Source organism: Dama dama, chromosome 1 (assembly GCF_033118175.1).
Source record: "Dama dama isolate Ldn47 chromosome 1, ASM3311817v1, whole genome shotgun sequence".
Lineage (NCBI taxonomy): Eukaryota > Metazoa > Chordata > Mammalia > Artiodactyla > Cervidae > Dama > Dama dama.
Window position 1 is genome coordinate 63,879,282 of NC_083681.1, and position 13,990 is coordinate 63,893,271.

The following is a 13,990-nucleotide window of genomic DNA, read 5'->3' on the forward strand; positions in this document are numbered from 1 at the left end:
AAATCTGAGCTGTTGTCTCCAACAGGCCCTGATTTGACTGGAGCTCATGACAAGGCGTGATCTGGTTCCGGGACTTTTCTCCCAGGGGTGGTGCATGAGTGCTGCTAAAATCTAGTGGGAAGAGGCTAGAGATGCAGCTAGGCATCCTGCAGTGTACAAGACAGCCCTCCCAACAAGTGCCATCCTGGACCAAAATGCCAGTCCCTCCCAGGCTGAGAAGCTCTGCTTTTCACCCTAGAATTCTCTCTCTAGCTAGAAATGAGGTGAAGTGCATCCTTCTCCAGCTTGCTTTTAGCTCAGAGGGTGGAACTGTTTTTCCTTAGGCTCTCAATTTATTGCTTCCCATCTTGGAAGAAGTAAAATGTGTTAGAGAAACACCTTGAGAACTGATGTTTAAGAAAAGGAAAAGAAACATATTAAAAGGGCATGTGTGCTGGCGCTGTACTATGTGCTATGCTTAGTAGTTCAGTCGTGTCCGACTCTGTGTGACCCCGTGGACTGCAGGCCGCCAGGCTCCTCTGTCCATGGGATTCTCCAGGCAAGAATACTGGAGTAAGTTGCCACGCCCTTCTCCAGGGGATCTTCCCAACTCAAGGATTGAACCCAGGTCTCCCACTTTGCAGGTAGATTCTTCACCATCTGAGCCACCAGGGAAGCTCAGGACATTTAACTTCGTAGCATTACTTATCCTTCCAAATAGCCCTTAAGCTTGGAGGACATCCACGGTCCCCTGACTCCCTCTTTGGAATCAGTGAAGATGTTGAGCTGGGAAGGAGTAACACACTCCAGGTCACATAGCTCAAAGACAAAGATGGGGAGTCTGGGTTCCAACCCAGCCCTCAAAGTCTCCAAAGTCTCAACCTTCCATAATGGATACTTTTTTTTTTTTAAAGAAAATAATAAAAGTTATGCTGAAGGTAAAGTAAAAAGATGAAAGAGAAGCATTAATACTTCTGAATTAAAAGGATTGCTTTTCATACCTCATCAGGTAATCAATCACCTGGGCTTCCCTGGTAGTTCAGCTGGTAAAGAATCTGCCTGCAATGCAGGAAAACCCAGTTCAATTCCTGGGTCAGGAAGTTCCCCTGGAGAAGGGATAGGCTACCCACTCCAGGATTCTTGGGTTTCCCTGGTGGCTCAGCTGGTAAAGGATCCACCGGCACTGTGGGAGACCTGGGTTTGATCCCTGGGTTGGGAAGATCCCCTGGAGGAGGGCATGACAACCCAATCCAGTATTCTTACCTGGATCCTATGGACAGAGGAGCCTGGCAGACCACAGTCCATGAGGTCACAAAAAGTTGGACACACGACTGAGTGACTAAGCACAGCAGAAGGTAATCGCCATGTACCACGGAAAGTCTACATATGTATACGGGAGTGTGGGTGAGTTGGCTATAATAATGCTTTTTCTTTCTTTCTTTTTTTTCCATTCTCAAAAGACACATTTATTATCTATTATCTCATTTGATCTTCTCAACCATCTTGTGAGGCTGTTGGGGGGCAAATGTCCTCATTTTACACCTGAAAACCTGGGCCTCCAAGGGGGGTAGAACTTGGTTGAAAGGCCTTCAGCCATGCTGGCCCCAGGGGCCTTCCGTGCCCACCCTGAGGGCATGGTCCCTGCCGCCGCAAGCTGGGTTGAGAACACTGACCTTCTCTCCTCAGCAGCCTGGGTGAGCTCAGTGAACTCTGACTCACTGAGGAATAAGCCACATAAACTCTTTTATGGGTGCTAACCATTTACTGGGCCCTGTAAAAAAGGGCCCCTCGTTGTCCTGGCTGCTTTCCCTTGGAAAGGGGGTGCCAGCTGGGAGTGCACTCAGCCTCCTGGGGCCCAGATGGAAATGGGGCAGCTGTGACCTTGTAGTCCCCAGGACTTCTCTCTGGCTGAGAGTAGTTCTGGATGCCTCATGGCGAGAAATGATTCCCACCTGGAGGAGAGGGGCTCTTGGGGCGTTTGGTCATAAGAGGGAGTCTGGCTCCCATGTTCCTGTGACATTTATTGAATTCTTAGTACCCGCTGAGCTGCGTGCACAGGTTCATTTGATGCCCACAGCCCTTTGAGTTTGGGTTGTTCCCGTTTTACAAGTGGGGAAAGTGAGGATCAGAAAGATTCAGGTTGGACAGACTTGAACTTGTTCAAGGTCACCCACGGGGAGCAGGAGAACTAGGATCTGAGCCCACCTCTTCCCAACTCCAAAGCTGGGTGTTTGGTCCTCACCCCACCCTGTCTTCTAGATTTTGGGGAATTGGTGAAGAGAAACCCTGAGCCAGCTGGCTGAGGAAGTAGGTCATAGTTGGCCCCAGCAGGCCTGACTTCCACTGAAATAGCCACTTTGAAACAGCCCTGCAGGCAAAGCCTTGTGAAAGAATTTCAGGGAAGCCTCCCCTGCACACCCCACCCCCACCCCCAGCCTGGAGGGCACATGGACTGCGCTCTGAGCTCCAGCCCTTTCAGGGTTAAACAGTAACCTTTCTACTGCTTGTAGTTGAGCAAATGCTGGCAAGGAACAAGCCTAGCCTTGAGCAAACAGGAGCTGTGCCATGTCCTCTCCCTCTCCCAGCCACCTCTCTGGGGACCTGGAAGCTTTCTTTTGCCTTCAAGTCCCCCATCTGATTTCTTAGCTTAGGGCTATTGCTCTAGAAAGCTTGATGGGGAAAAGAAAAGGAGGTTTGACTTGGGCTGGTTTTCTCTGAGAGTGAGAATCCAAGACATTTCTGGAAACGAACTTCAAAAGCAATTTACTCGCCCTTCACGTTGCACCCGGGGAAACTGAGGCCCACGGTTACTTCTGGTTCAGGTTGTCCAGAGGCATAGTGTCCCTCCTCGTCATAACACGCCTGCTATGCAGTCGCGTCCTATTTGGTGCCAAGTGCTCGAGGTATGGAGACTCACTTAAGCCCCAACCAATACATACGGTGGGTTTCATAGTCTGTATTTTATATAAAAGGAAACTGGGGCTCAGAGAGGCTAATAACTTGTTTGACTTCGTACAAACCTTAGCTGGTATTAAGTGGTGGAACTTGGGATAAACCCCAGCTCTTTCTGATGTCGAAAATCATCTTTATGGCACCACCACATATAACTCAGCTGGGCTACCTCCCCTTCCCCGTGGTCTGTTACAGCGCTCATCATTCCCACCCCATCCTGCCTTCTACCTTCTACTCAGGCTGAATTCAGGCCTAATTATTTGCCAAACAACCAGGATGATGATGTTAATAATCATTATAAATGTTCCTGTTTAGCCTAATTCAACTCTTAATCACTGCTCTACTCCCTGTTCCTAGAACTGTGCCCAACCCATTTCAACGCTTAAATATCTGTTGAATGAATGAATACATGAGTGAATTTCTATGCCTTTTCCAGACTCCTTTTCTCCCCTCTTAAGCCCTACATTGACCCGAAGGAGCAGTAGTTAAATTAGAGGAAGGGGTTTTGAGGGAGTGGAATGGTTCTGGTTGGGCAATTTCCATCCTGGGGATGTTGGTGACACATGAAGATGCAAGTTTTCGCCCAAACAGGCAGAGAATTTTCCATGATCTTCTATTGTAATGGTAGCTTCTCCCAACTCCAACATTTAGAAAGAGCAGGTTACCCTTAGAGGTCCCGGGTAAGGCTCAGTCACCTTCTAGAAACAGGCTGCTCATCCTTTGAATGATTGAACACACTTTTGAGGCTTTGAGTCCAGCATGAGGGTAAGAACATTGTAAGTGCTGGAGGACTGAGGTGAATAATTTCTAAAGCGTAAAATTTTCGTACGGTTTAAAAAAATCCAAAAGCAGGCTCATGGAAGAAAGGCTCTTCTCCTTGATCCTTTACTGAGAAAATGAGCCCCATACTGAGAAAGTCCCGTTCAGATCAGCTGTGAAGCTTGCAGTATCCTCCAGATAAATGGCATCATCGGCTCAATGGACATGAGTTTGAGCAAACTCCGGGAGATGGTGAAGGACAGGGAGGCCTGGCGTGCTGCGGTCCATGGTGTTGCAAAGAGTCAGATGTTGACTGAGCAACTGAATGGTGACAACTAAAAGGAAAGGGAATATGAGGCTGAACTTCTTACCGAGAAGGAAGGGAAGGGTCAGTGTCTTGGAGAAGCCAGTTGATTTATAACATTATCACAGAGCTTAGTACTTGAAAAGCTCTAGGTCAAATATGGCTGAGGTCCCCTGAGACCAGCCCATCTCTTGGCAGATATCCTCGCTGAGGAAATTTACTGGATGCCGAGGTGCAGGCTGCTCAGGTGTGTCAGAACTCGTACATGTCTGATTTCAAGTCTGGGTTCCCACACAGGTGTTGGGTCTGTTCTGCTACCCGTTTGGGATTTTACCGAATGGCAATTCCTCTTTCAACAAAATCTCTCTGACATTTTCACTTTTGTAGAAAAAAAGAAAAAAGTTGGCTGCTAGCCAGGCTCACCCGGTGAGCAGGTATTACATTTTCCTCCTGTTTCATTCCCGAGCAGAGATTATTCATTTATGAATGGGTGGCTGTAAAAACTTGCCTCATGCATATGAAAATTGAACCTGGAAATTTTTAATTGCCAGTCAGTTTTGCTTTTACTGAAAGGGCTGTGGCAACATGCTTGGCAGGCAGTGGATGGGAGGACACGTTCTTTCTTCCTTCCTAAATTTGCTCTATGATCCATACTCTGAAATGACGTTTGTCCCAGAGGCACTGACGGAACAGCCTGTTTGATCCCCTTACAGATCATGATTCTGGAAGGAAGTGGTGTAATGAATCTCAACCCCAGCAACAATCTTCTCCACCAGCAGCCGGCCTGGACAGACAGCTACCCCACGTGCAATGGTAAGGGGGCTGCGCATGTCTTTCCCCTTGCAGCTTCTTCCTTTGCTCTGATTAGACTTCATTCCCCAACTTCATGAAGCATACAGGGGGTGTGGGAGCCAGGAGGCCTGTGGGAAATACAGGGGATGTGGGAGCCAGGGGGACTGGAGAAAACTCTTCACACAGGAGATCCCAGAGGTCCCCGGAGCCCCAGCCAGAAGCCCACTTGAGATATTACGTGGTTTCCTCTCAATATTCAAAGTTCCAGGTTGGTAAGCTGACAGAGAGGGTGAGAGAAGAGATACCCCAAAGTAAGGCCATTTTAATAGTGTTGGCTGGGATATGAAGATGGGATAGGAGAGAAAACTGTGTGTGTGTGTGTGTGTGTGTGTGTGTGTGTGTGTGTGTGGCATTGAAGCATGAACGTTAAGGAGAAGAGAGTTAGAGCAGCTTCATTTTTCTGTTTCATCTTCCGGTGACTTCCCTCTGTAAAGGGTGGGTAGATTTGTTAGGAGACCATGTGCCTGCCTGTGGTGCTTTAATCTGGGATTGATGGATTAGAAGAGGGAGGGCTTAACTCTGGGGCCTACAGAGGGTTTGGTGGATCCAGCCCACGGCTTACTGTAGAAGCCAGATTGAATACAGTCGTTGCTAATCAGGGCCGTGCACCTCGTTGTGAAGGCAGTCAGTTGGGGCAGACTGCTATGCACTGGACCGCAGCAGGTATAAGGAGGTCTGGGCCTTCTCCCACCCTCTGCCTATTGCTAATTTCCTCCCCGGAGACTCTGCTGCTCTTGCTTCCCTTGAACATCATGAAAGTGGCTCTTGGTGAACAGTGTCTGGGAGGCAGGAGTGGGATGCTAATTGGAAGGGTTGCATTCTCCAAGAAGCCGCCGATTCCTGGGCAGCTCCACCTTTCAGTTTGGAATCCCCAGCCACACAGCATGGAAAACAGGAAGGGCAGACCTTCTCTTATTTGATCACCTGTCCTCCTGAACTGCTATCTTTTCTGGGCATGAGCTTCCCTGTGGGGACCTTGAAGGATAATTCTAAACAGGGTAAAGCTCTTCAGGCTGGAAAGTCTTTTGCATCCCAAGCCCTAGGACCTTCCATTATGGCAGCATTCCACTTGTTTGCTTTGCAGGGAGTGGAATCCACTCATCACTGTTACATTCTCACTTCCAGAAGCTCCTGATCTTGATTGATGGGGTCGGGGAGACCAGTTGAATGCCAGAGAGGAGCTGAACTCATAGGCTTTTCAATGCTTCTCCCCAAACTTCTGGAGGCTAGTGGGGAGCCTGCCCTGTTCAACTTCAGACAAAATTCTCTGGTTCTGCCAAGTTCTCATAGGCTGCACTGTCAGGAACCCTCCTCTCATCTGAATCACGTGACATTGAAAGAAGAAAGTACTGGAGGCCCGGTGTGGGGTTGTTGAGAGTAGTTGTCTCTTGTTTTCAAGCTCAGAGTTGCACAGTTAACAAAATAATTAATTTAAAGATAAAAGAACAGAGACTTGGGGAGCTGCAAAAAATATAGCCCATCCTTCAACAGCTGTATTGTTGAGACACCAAAAAAAGTGGGGGGAATGAGAGACATCCCGTCTAGGCTCAGTGTGTTAGTATATTTGGGAATATTTCTATGTATTTAAATGTGGGGACTAGATTCTTCCAATCCTTACCCCTTCCCCCTTCACTGTTGGCTTCCCCTTTAGGACCCCAGCTGAGGGTTCAGGCCTGCTTTTGTGTGGTTGTGAGATATGAAGAGTAAGGCATCTAATGTGAATGGCAGTTATGACCCAGGATAGTACCTTTGTGCCCACGTGATCTTGACCTCCTGCTCTTAGCAATCCTTAAGTCTGGGGGCAGTGGATGAAGTCCAAGAGGGTGAGCAAAAACAGGAGTGGGTTGGAAGCATTCCCCCTTCAGCTTCTCCTCGGGGAGTGTTGAGGGCCAGGCTATGGGTATTATGGGGATCAGACCTTTTGGAGCTCTGTATCTCCTTGCCACGCAAACTGTGTCCACCGACAATCATCATCATCATCCCCATCCCTGGGACACTCACCAGGAATGCAGAATCTCAGGCCTCACCCCAAGTCTATGGAATCAGAATCTGCATTTGAACAACATTCCCTGGTGATTCATAATTACTTTAGAGTTTAGAGAAATACTGATCTAGCAGGACCTTGAAGAAAAAGTTAGGGACCATTTTCTCGTGCCACATTTTCCTTTATTGGTCCATCCTTGAGGTGGTGGGAGTATCTGTGTGTTATGCTCAGTTAGATTTCCCCTTCTTCAGCTTGGTGGGCTATAATAGGGTCTTCCCCTTGTCCCTACCCCGCGCCTTTTCCAAGACAGTGCTCCCTTCCTTGGTCCCTGCTTTAGAAGGGATCGTAAGAGCTCCCAGCCTGGTCACATGCCAACAGAAGCTGGCTCTCTCTTCCCATCCCTCCAGCACTCTGGGTTGATTTAGTGATGTTCTCTTAAGTGAATATGAGAGTCACATACATAGATGGTTAGTCCATAGTGAGCTCAGTAATATTTATTGGCTTGAAGGAACTCCTCTTCTTCACTGGTACTTGAATCAGCCATCCTGTGAATGAACCTCACAGCTCTTCCAGGTTCCAATGTTATTTCTTCTTCAGCAACAAATTTACTGAAGAAATAGAGAAAGCACCTATGATGGCAAAAGCCCTGAGTAGTTTTTATGAGATACAAGGATGGGTAAGATGGATACAAGGATGGGTAAATTGAGCATACAATTTACAAAGAAGAATAGGACTGCAAAGACCTATCAAAAAAGGCAAAAACAGGACAGAAGTCATGAGAAATGGGAATGTTTCCTGGAGATTTAGAGACGGCAGCCCTCGTAGTCGGTCAGGGAGTCTGTGATGGCTTTATGGGTGGTCGGAGTCAGTGAGTTGGGCAGGAAGTCAACAGGGAGTCATAGCTAAACCTCAAACTGGCCTAAAGGACAATATAGAAAAAAGGCAAAAGGTCACTTGAGGAATAGTGAAGAGCCTCAGTACCTGACTTGGAAGTTTTGGACCTAACTTCAGCAGATAAAGGGAAGTTGCTGAAGGTAACTGGGTAGGGAATTGACGTCACAGTGGTTGTAATAACCAGTACTAGGCAGGGGGACATCAGTATAGCGAGCAGATGAATCATCTGGACCACTCTGGGGAGAAACAAAGGCATCATAAAGAAGAGAACCCGAGTCTCAGGCTTCTGGTTGAAAATGGTCTGAATTGGGGGTATGTGTGTATGTATAGGTGTGTGTGAGAGAGAGAGGGAAAAAAAACCATGGGAACTATGTGGGTGTGGGCAGAAAGCCAATACGTTGCTGAAACTGTAGCAATGCATTAGCTTTCTTGGTACTTTGTGGAAGATGGGGAAGAAGCTCATCATCTCAGAGCATTTCAAGTCTTGTGTCCTTATCCAGAGCCCAGGGGTAAGTATACAAGGAACAACAGGAAGATGTGGGGAGGCTGAATGATTGGCTCCCACCACAACTAGGGAAGGAATTGCATTTCCCAGAGCCTCCTCTCCAGAGCCCATCCAACCTCTGCTGATGCATGCACACCTTGGCTACGATCCCTGTGACTTCTGGTGGTGCACCTCCCTGTCTGGGATCATGCTCAGAGACAGACACAGGTCACTCACAGGGCTGCCTCCTCTTTTGCAGTTTCCAGTGGGTTTTTTGGAGGCCAGTGGCATGAAATCCATCCTCAGTACTGGACCAAGTACCAGGTGTGGGAGTGGCTCCAGCACCTCCTGGACACCAACCAGCTGGACGCCAGCTGCATCCCTTTCCAGGAGTTTGACGTCAACGGCGAGCACCTCTGCAGCATGAGTCTGCAGGAGTTCACCCGGGCGGCGGGGACGGCGGGGCAGCTCCTTTATAGCAACCTGCAGCATCTCAAGTGGAATGGTGACTCTCTTTCACTCTCTCTACCCTGCTAGGAGCCAGCTGGGAAGGGCAGAGACTCCACGACTGTCAGGGTTCCTGCTTAGGGACATCTGAGGATGGTCTCACCTCCAAATGACTGTTTCCCAAGACAGGGAAGTAGAAGAGAGGTGAGAGGGGACAGGCTTGAAGCCTAGGGTACAAGGTGTGCCAAATCCCATACAAAGCTAGGGTAATGTAATTGTCTCCTTATGGTTAATTCCCAAGGAGACAAGGGTTAGCTGGGTGTTCACAGAATACTTGGTGCTCTCAGAAAACCACTTCTTTCTCTTACAAACAGGGTTTGATTGTTTCATTCCCAATCACTTGCTGGTTAAGATCACCATGGCTATTTTAAAAAATATTTCTATACTTAGGTTCCTACAATGGGACATATGTATGGTAAAAAATAGGTGAAATTAGATCTAGTTTGTTTTGGGGGAGGAGAGAAACCTTATGTTATTACAACAGATTCTTGCTGCTGCTGCTGCTAAGTCACTTCACTCATGTCCGACTCTTAGCAACTCCATGGACTGCAGCCCACCAGGCTCCTCCGTCCATGGGACTTTCCAGACAAGAGTACTGGAGTAGGGTGCCATTGCCTTCTCCGACAACAGATTCTTAAAAGGTCCTAAATCAAAAAAAGGGTGAGAACTAATGGTCTGGACAGGTTTGGGATGTTTCTGCAGTGACTTTTCTGACACCTCACCCAGCGCATAGACAGGAAGCATTCAAAGGCTACCCACCAGTGATAGTTGGTTCACACACGCATGCACGCTACACTGGCTTGGAAGGCTTGGTAGGGGAGACAACTATCTTGCAGAATGCCCATGACACTGACCTAAAGTTCTTCTGATAATGCTTATTTAAAAAACAGCTCCTCTGAGAACCCTTTTGGGAAGCAGTGATACGTATGAATAGTGGGCTGGCCTGTCTACTTTGGAACGGGCACACCTATCCAAGCAGAACCTGTGTTTGGACGTGGAGCTGGGGCTGTGGGGAACATGAGCTCCAGGGCTGGGGACCAGATTCAGATCCCAACAGCTGCCATCAACACTGAAGAGACCCAATGCCTGGCCGCTGAGCTGGCAGCAATGGTGGCCGTTTGAGATGACCTCATTCAGCTCCAGGGCACTCCCTGCTTCCCGCCCTGCTCAGAGGTGGTTGCTCATTTTTCTTTTACTAGAACCAAACCAAACAAGGCTCTAAAAATAACGCCCAGGAGTCTTCAGAAACAGCAGACTTATACTTGAAGAATTAAAAATATTTACCTCCCCACCTCCAATTAAATCCACTCCTTTAAAGCTTTGTTCTGATTGAAGCTTAAGACAGGGAGGCGTGGGAGGGGATGTGGTCACCCTTGACTTCCCAGCTCTGGCCTTCCATCTTTGGCCTTCCATGACTTGTCTGGTCCCACGGCATACTGCCGGTGCCTCTGACTGCCTCCTGGCCAGATTTCTCACCTTGTTTTTGCCGTTTGCCTTTTTGTAGACATTCTACTAACTTACATTTATTGAGTATTTATTTATACAAGGACTCCAAGTAAATGGATTCATTTGATGACCTTACGAGAAAATAAACATTGCGCCCATTTGATAGGGGAAGTTTTCTTCTGGGAAAACTGAAGGTCAGAGATGTTAAAGCGTGACCTCTGCTCCTGAGATATTTGTAATCTAGCTGTGGAGGACAAACATACAAAATGAATTTACATGTATATATGTGCTTTAATGGGGTGCTTCCAGGTGGTGCTAGTGGTAAAGAACCTGCCTGCCAATGCAGGAGACATTAGAGATAAGGGTTCGATCCCTGCATCAGGAAGATCCCCTGGAGGAGAAAATGGCAACCCACTCCAGTATTCTTGCCTGGAGAATCCCACGGACAGAGGAGCCTGGCGGGCTACAATCCATAGGGCTGGACACATCTGAAGCTACTTCGAACATGCATGCATGTGCTTTTATACATGATACATCTGAAGAGAAGTTGTAAGGCATACACAAGAGAAGAATCACTGCACGTACCCAGACTTCTCACAGATTAGATCTAACCAAAAGGGGTTTCATTTAAGATCAAAAAAGAATTAAGATGGTTTTGTGTTTTTGTTTGCATTTTGTGTCAGATCTTAGTATGGGAAAGCACCTTAGAGGCCATCTAATGACTTTATCTAGCTTAATCCCCTAAATTTACAGTTGAGGAAACCAAGACCGAGAAAGCTGAAGTGACTTGCAGCTATTGGTGGAGAAACTGGTTTTCTAACATCTAAAGTTCTTGTTCCCTTATACTGGATGTCTTCTCTTTAAAAGGCCAAATAATTCCATCTGAGGTGGGTGCCTCAGCTATTGATTTTCTGGGTCAAGGACCCCAGGCTTGAGATTACAGATGCAGAGAGGGAAGCCCCCTCTCTGAAGTGAAGGATAATGATCAGGCAGTGGGCTTGGCAGAAACTGTTCCATGAAGCCAGCTTCATCCTTGGCCAAGCAACACGTTTTGGCTCCGTGTGGGCCCGCTCTGACTTTCCCAATCTGCCCTTCACAGGCCAATGCAGCAGTGACCTGTTCCAGTCCACGCACAATGTCATTGTCAAAACCGAACAAACCGGTGAGCCGTGGTAGATGAAGGGAGCCAACTTGGGAAGCAAAGGCCTGGGGAACACAAGTTGGGAGCGAGTGTGAGGGAGAGTGTGGGAGCAGGATAGAGCCAGTGTTTTGGCAGGAAATCCAGAGATGCCTCTTCCCTGGCTGTCTCCAATGGGCCTCCCACCCTGCCACGAATCTCATTCCTTGTCCTTGGGACCATGACTGCCAACTGTTTCTGACTTCTAGACTGGTGGTGAGCCTAATTCCTCCCACACGTCTCTGCTTCCTGTGGTTGGTCAGCGGAGCATCCAGGCTCTGATCCGGGAGCCCAGAAAAATGCAGAGTCTAAGCCGGCATCCTCCTCACCGCAGAGAGTCAGAGGGTTGGACTTGGCCGAGTCAGGAGAAGCAAGAGGAGAGAAGAGGAAGCATCAGTGTCTCCTCTCCCTCTTCTCACTTGGAGGGAGTGTGTTTCATAAAGAGGAGGAAGCTCCGGACTGGGTGTCGTAGTTACTCTATGAGGAGATAACAACAGGTGTACAGGGTGACCCAACGAGGAGAGAAGGTGTTACCCCAAGAGACTGGACTTGGGGAGAGATTGGGGACCTTGGAGTTTCTTTCTTTTTTTTTGGAGTTTCTGTAGGGATATCCAAAGCAGTTGGGGAACTGACTCCTGCCTTAAGGGCGCTTTCAGACAAAGGCTGCTGTTCTGAGCTCCGAGTAGAATCTGCGGTCCCAGAGCCATTACATTCATTTTGTTCTCCTTCTGCCCAATCCTCCCTCCTTCCTCTGTCTTGAACTCTCTCTTCCTGGGGACTTTCTGTCTCCCCACCTCCCCGCTACCCCCCAGCCCCAGGGTACCTGCAGAGAACAGTAACTGCCTCCAGAAGTTGTGCCCCAGAGCCTGGTATCAGTCAGAGTTTCCTGTCATATTGCCCCTTTATGACCTCTTAGTCTAGGGAGAACTCTGCAAGTCCCCCAAGTCCACAGGAACTGCCCCTGCTCCAGGGTCTCTCCCCATGCCCACATCAGCGAGAATGTGGGTCACATGGGCCAACCACAGAGTCAGCCACAGGTCTCCCTGAGGCTTTCGTGCCAGTCACCAAGGACAGAATTTGACCTGGGGTGATTTGTGAGTCACTAGGGGCAGAAACTGGCCCCATGCAGTTATTTACTCTTGTATAAGGGGGCTGGTCTACCATTATTAAAGAAAAAACAATAGCTGCTAAGCATGTTAATTAGGTTTTCCAGCCCTGCCCTTCCCCCCACCAGAGACCAGGGGTTGAGTTACCCAGATGGTTTGTGCTTTATGGGCCTGACTGCCTTAGAAGCAGGAATAGAACTTGGCCAAGAGGATGGTGGCCCCTCACCTCTAACCCCCATTATTGACCAGACAGATAGCCCCAGTGGAAGAGCTAGGAGGTGGTACCGGAGAGGTCCCAAGTACCTGACAATTCCTCCTCGACCATCCAGACGTTCTTGTGTTGCCAGTTCAGGAAAGCTGAGCTGAAGGGTGGGGAAGAAGGTGCACCCTGGGAGGAGAGGAGAGGAGGCTCATACAGGGGCCAACACCCCCAAACCTCGTTTGGTTCAGTTTGTTTTCAGAGACAACAACAGGTGTACGAAGTAAGCCAACGAGGAGAGAGGGTGTAACCCTAAGAGATTGGGCTTGGGGTGCCCAAGCATGTAGCTATTAGTTCGAATACCAGCTAAATCCCTATGTCATAAACAAGAGGACTTAGCCAGTGAGTCAGGTTTTATACCATTTATGCTATAAAAACAAAATGAAACTTGGCCAGTGGCTTACCACTCCAGCCCTGAAATTCAGATGCTGGGCAGGAGGGAGCTGAGGGCATCTCCATCTGTGAGGAGGGGAGAGCAGAAAGTTCCTGGTGGGGACAAGGTGACAGCTCCTGCCAGATCGCTCAGCTCTTGGCCAGCCAGGAAAAAAAAAGAGATCTTCTGTTGGAGATCAGCCCAGATGTGGGGGGTGTGTAGGAGTTGGGCTGCTTTTGGGGTAGGTGGAGGGGAGTTTCTGTTGAGTCTGAGATCTAAAGAGTCAAGAGATGTGCTTAGCCAGCACTCTGAAGAAAGAAAGAACTTCTTTTCCAAGATGAGGCAATGAAGCCCTACTCTTTTTTTTTTTTTTAAACTTTTTATTTGGTATTGGGATATAGCCAATGAACAATGTGATAGTTTCAGGTGGACAGCCAAGGGACTCAGCCGTACAAGTACATGTGTCCCTTCTCTCCCAGACCCTACTCCCATCCAGGCTGCAACGTAACTTTGAGCAGAGTCCCATGTGCTATACAATAAGTCCTTGTTAACTATCCATTTTAAATATAGCAATGTGTATATGACCATCCCAAACTCTCTATCCCATCCACTTCTGGCAACCATAAATTCATTTTCTAAGTTTGTGAGTCTCTTTCTGTTTTGTAAGCTCATTTCAGTTTTCACATATAAGGAATGTCATATGATATTTCTCCTTCTCTGTCTGACTTACTTCACTCAGTATGATACTCTCTAGGACCATCTGTGTTGCTGCAAGTGGCACTATTTCTTTCTTTCTAGTGGCTGAGTAATATTCCATTGTATATATGTACTGCATCTTCTTTATCCATTTTAATGAGGTTCTACTCTTAAAAGCTGTTTATTTGATTCAGTTACAATCTCCTCTCCTTCTCTTC

The 13,990-nt window shown here is 48.0% G+C and overlaps 1 protein-coding gene across 4 annotated transcripts in view; it reads left to right on the plus strand.

Moving 5' to 3' along the window:
• Positions 1 to 13,990, plus strand: part of EHF (ETS homologous factor) — a 39,650-nt gene that overhangs the window by 17,041 nt on the left and 8,619 nt on the right. For 3 of the 4 annotated variants that reach the window (XM_061151773.1, XM_061151783.1, XM_061151800.1), the window contains exons 2-4: positions 4,708 to 4,807; positions 8,468 to 8,713; positions 11,261 to 11,323. In XM_061151773.1, the coding sequence (XP_061007756.1) occupies positions 4,711 to 4,807; positions 8,468 to 8,713; positions 11,261 to 11,323 (406 nt within the window). In that variant the 5' untranslated portion in view covers positions 4,708 to 4,710. The remainder of the gene's footprint in view (positions 1 to 4,707; positions 4,808 to 8,467; positions 8,714 to 11,260; positions 11,324 to 13,990) is intronic. The other variant, XM_061151791.1, reaches the window with a different exon arrangement.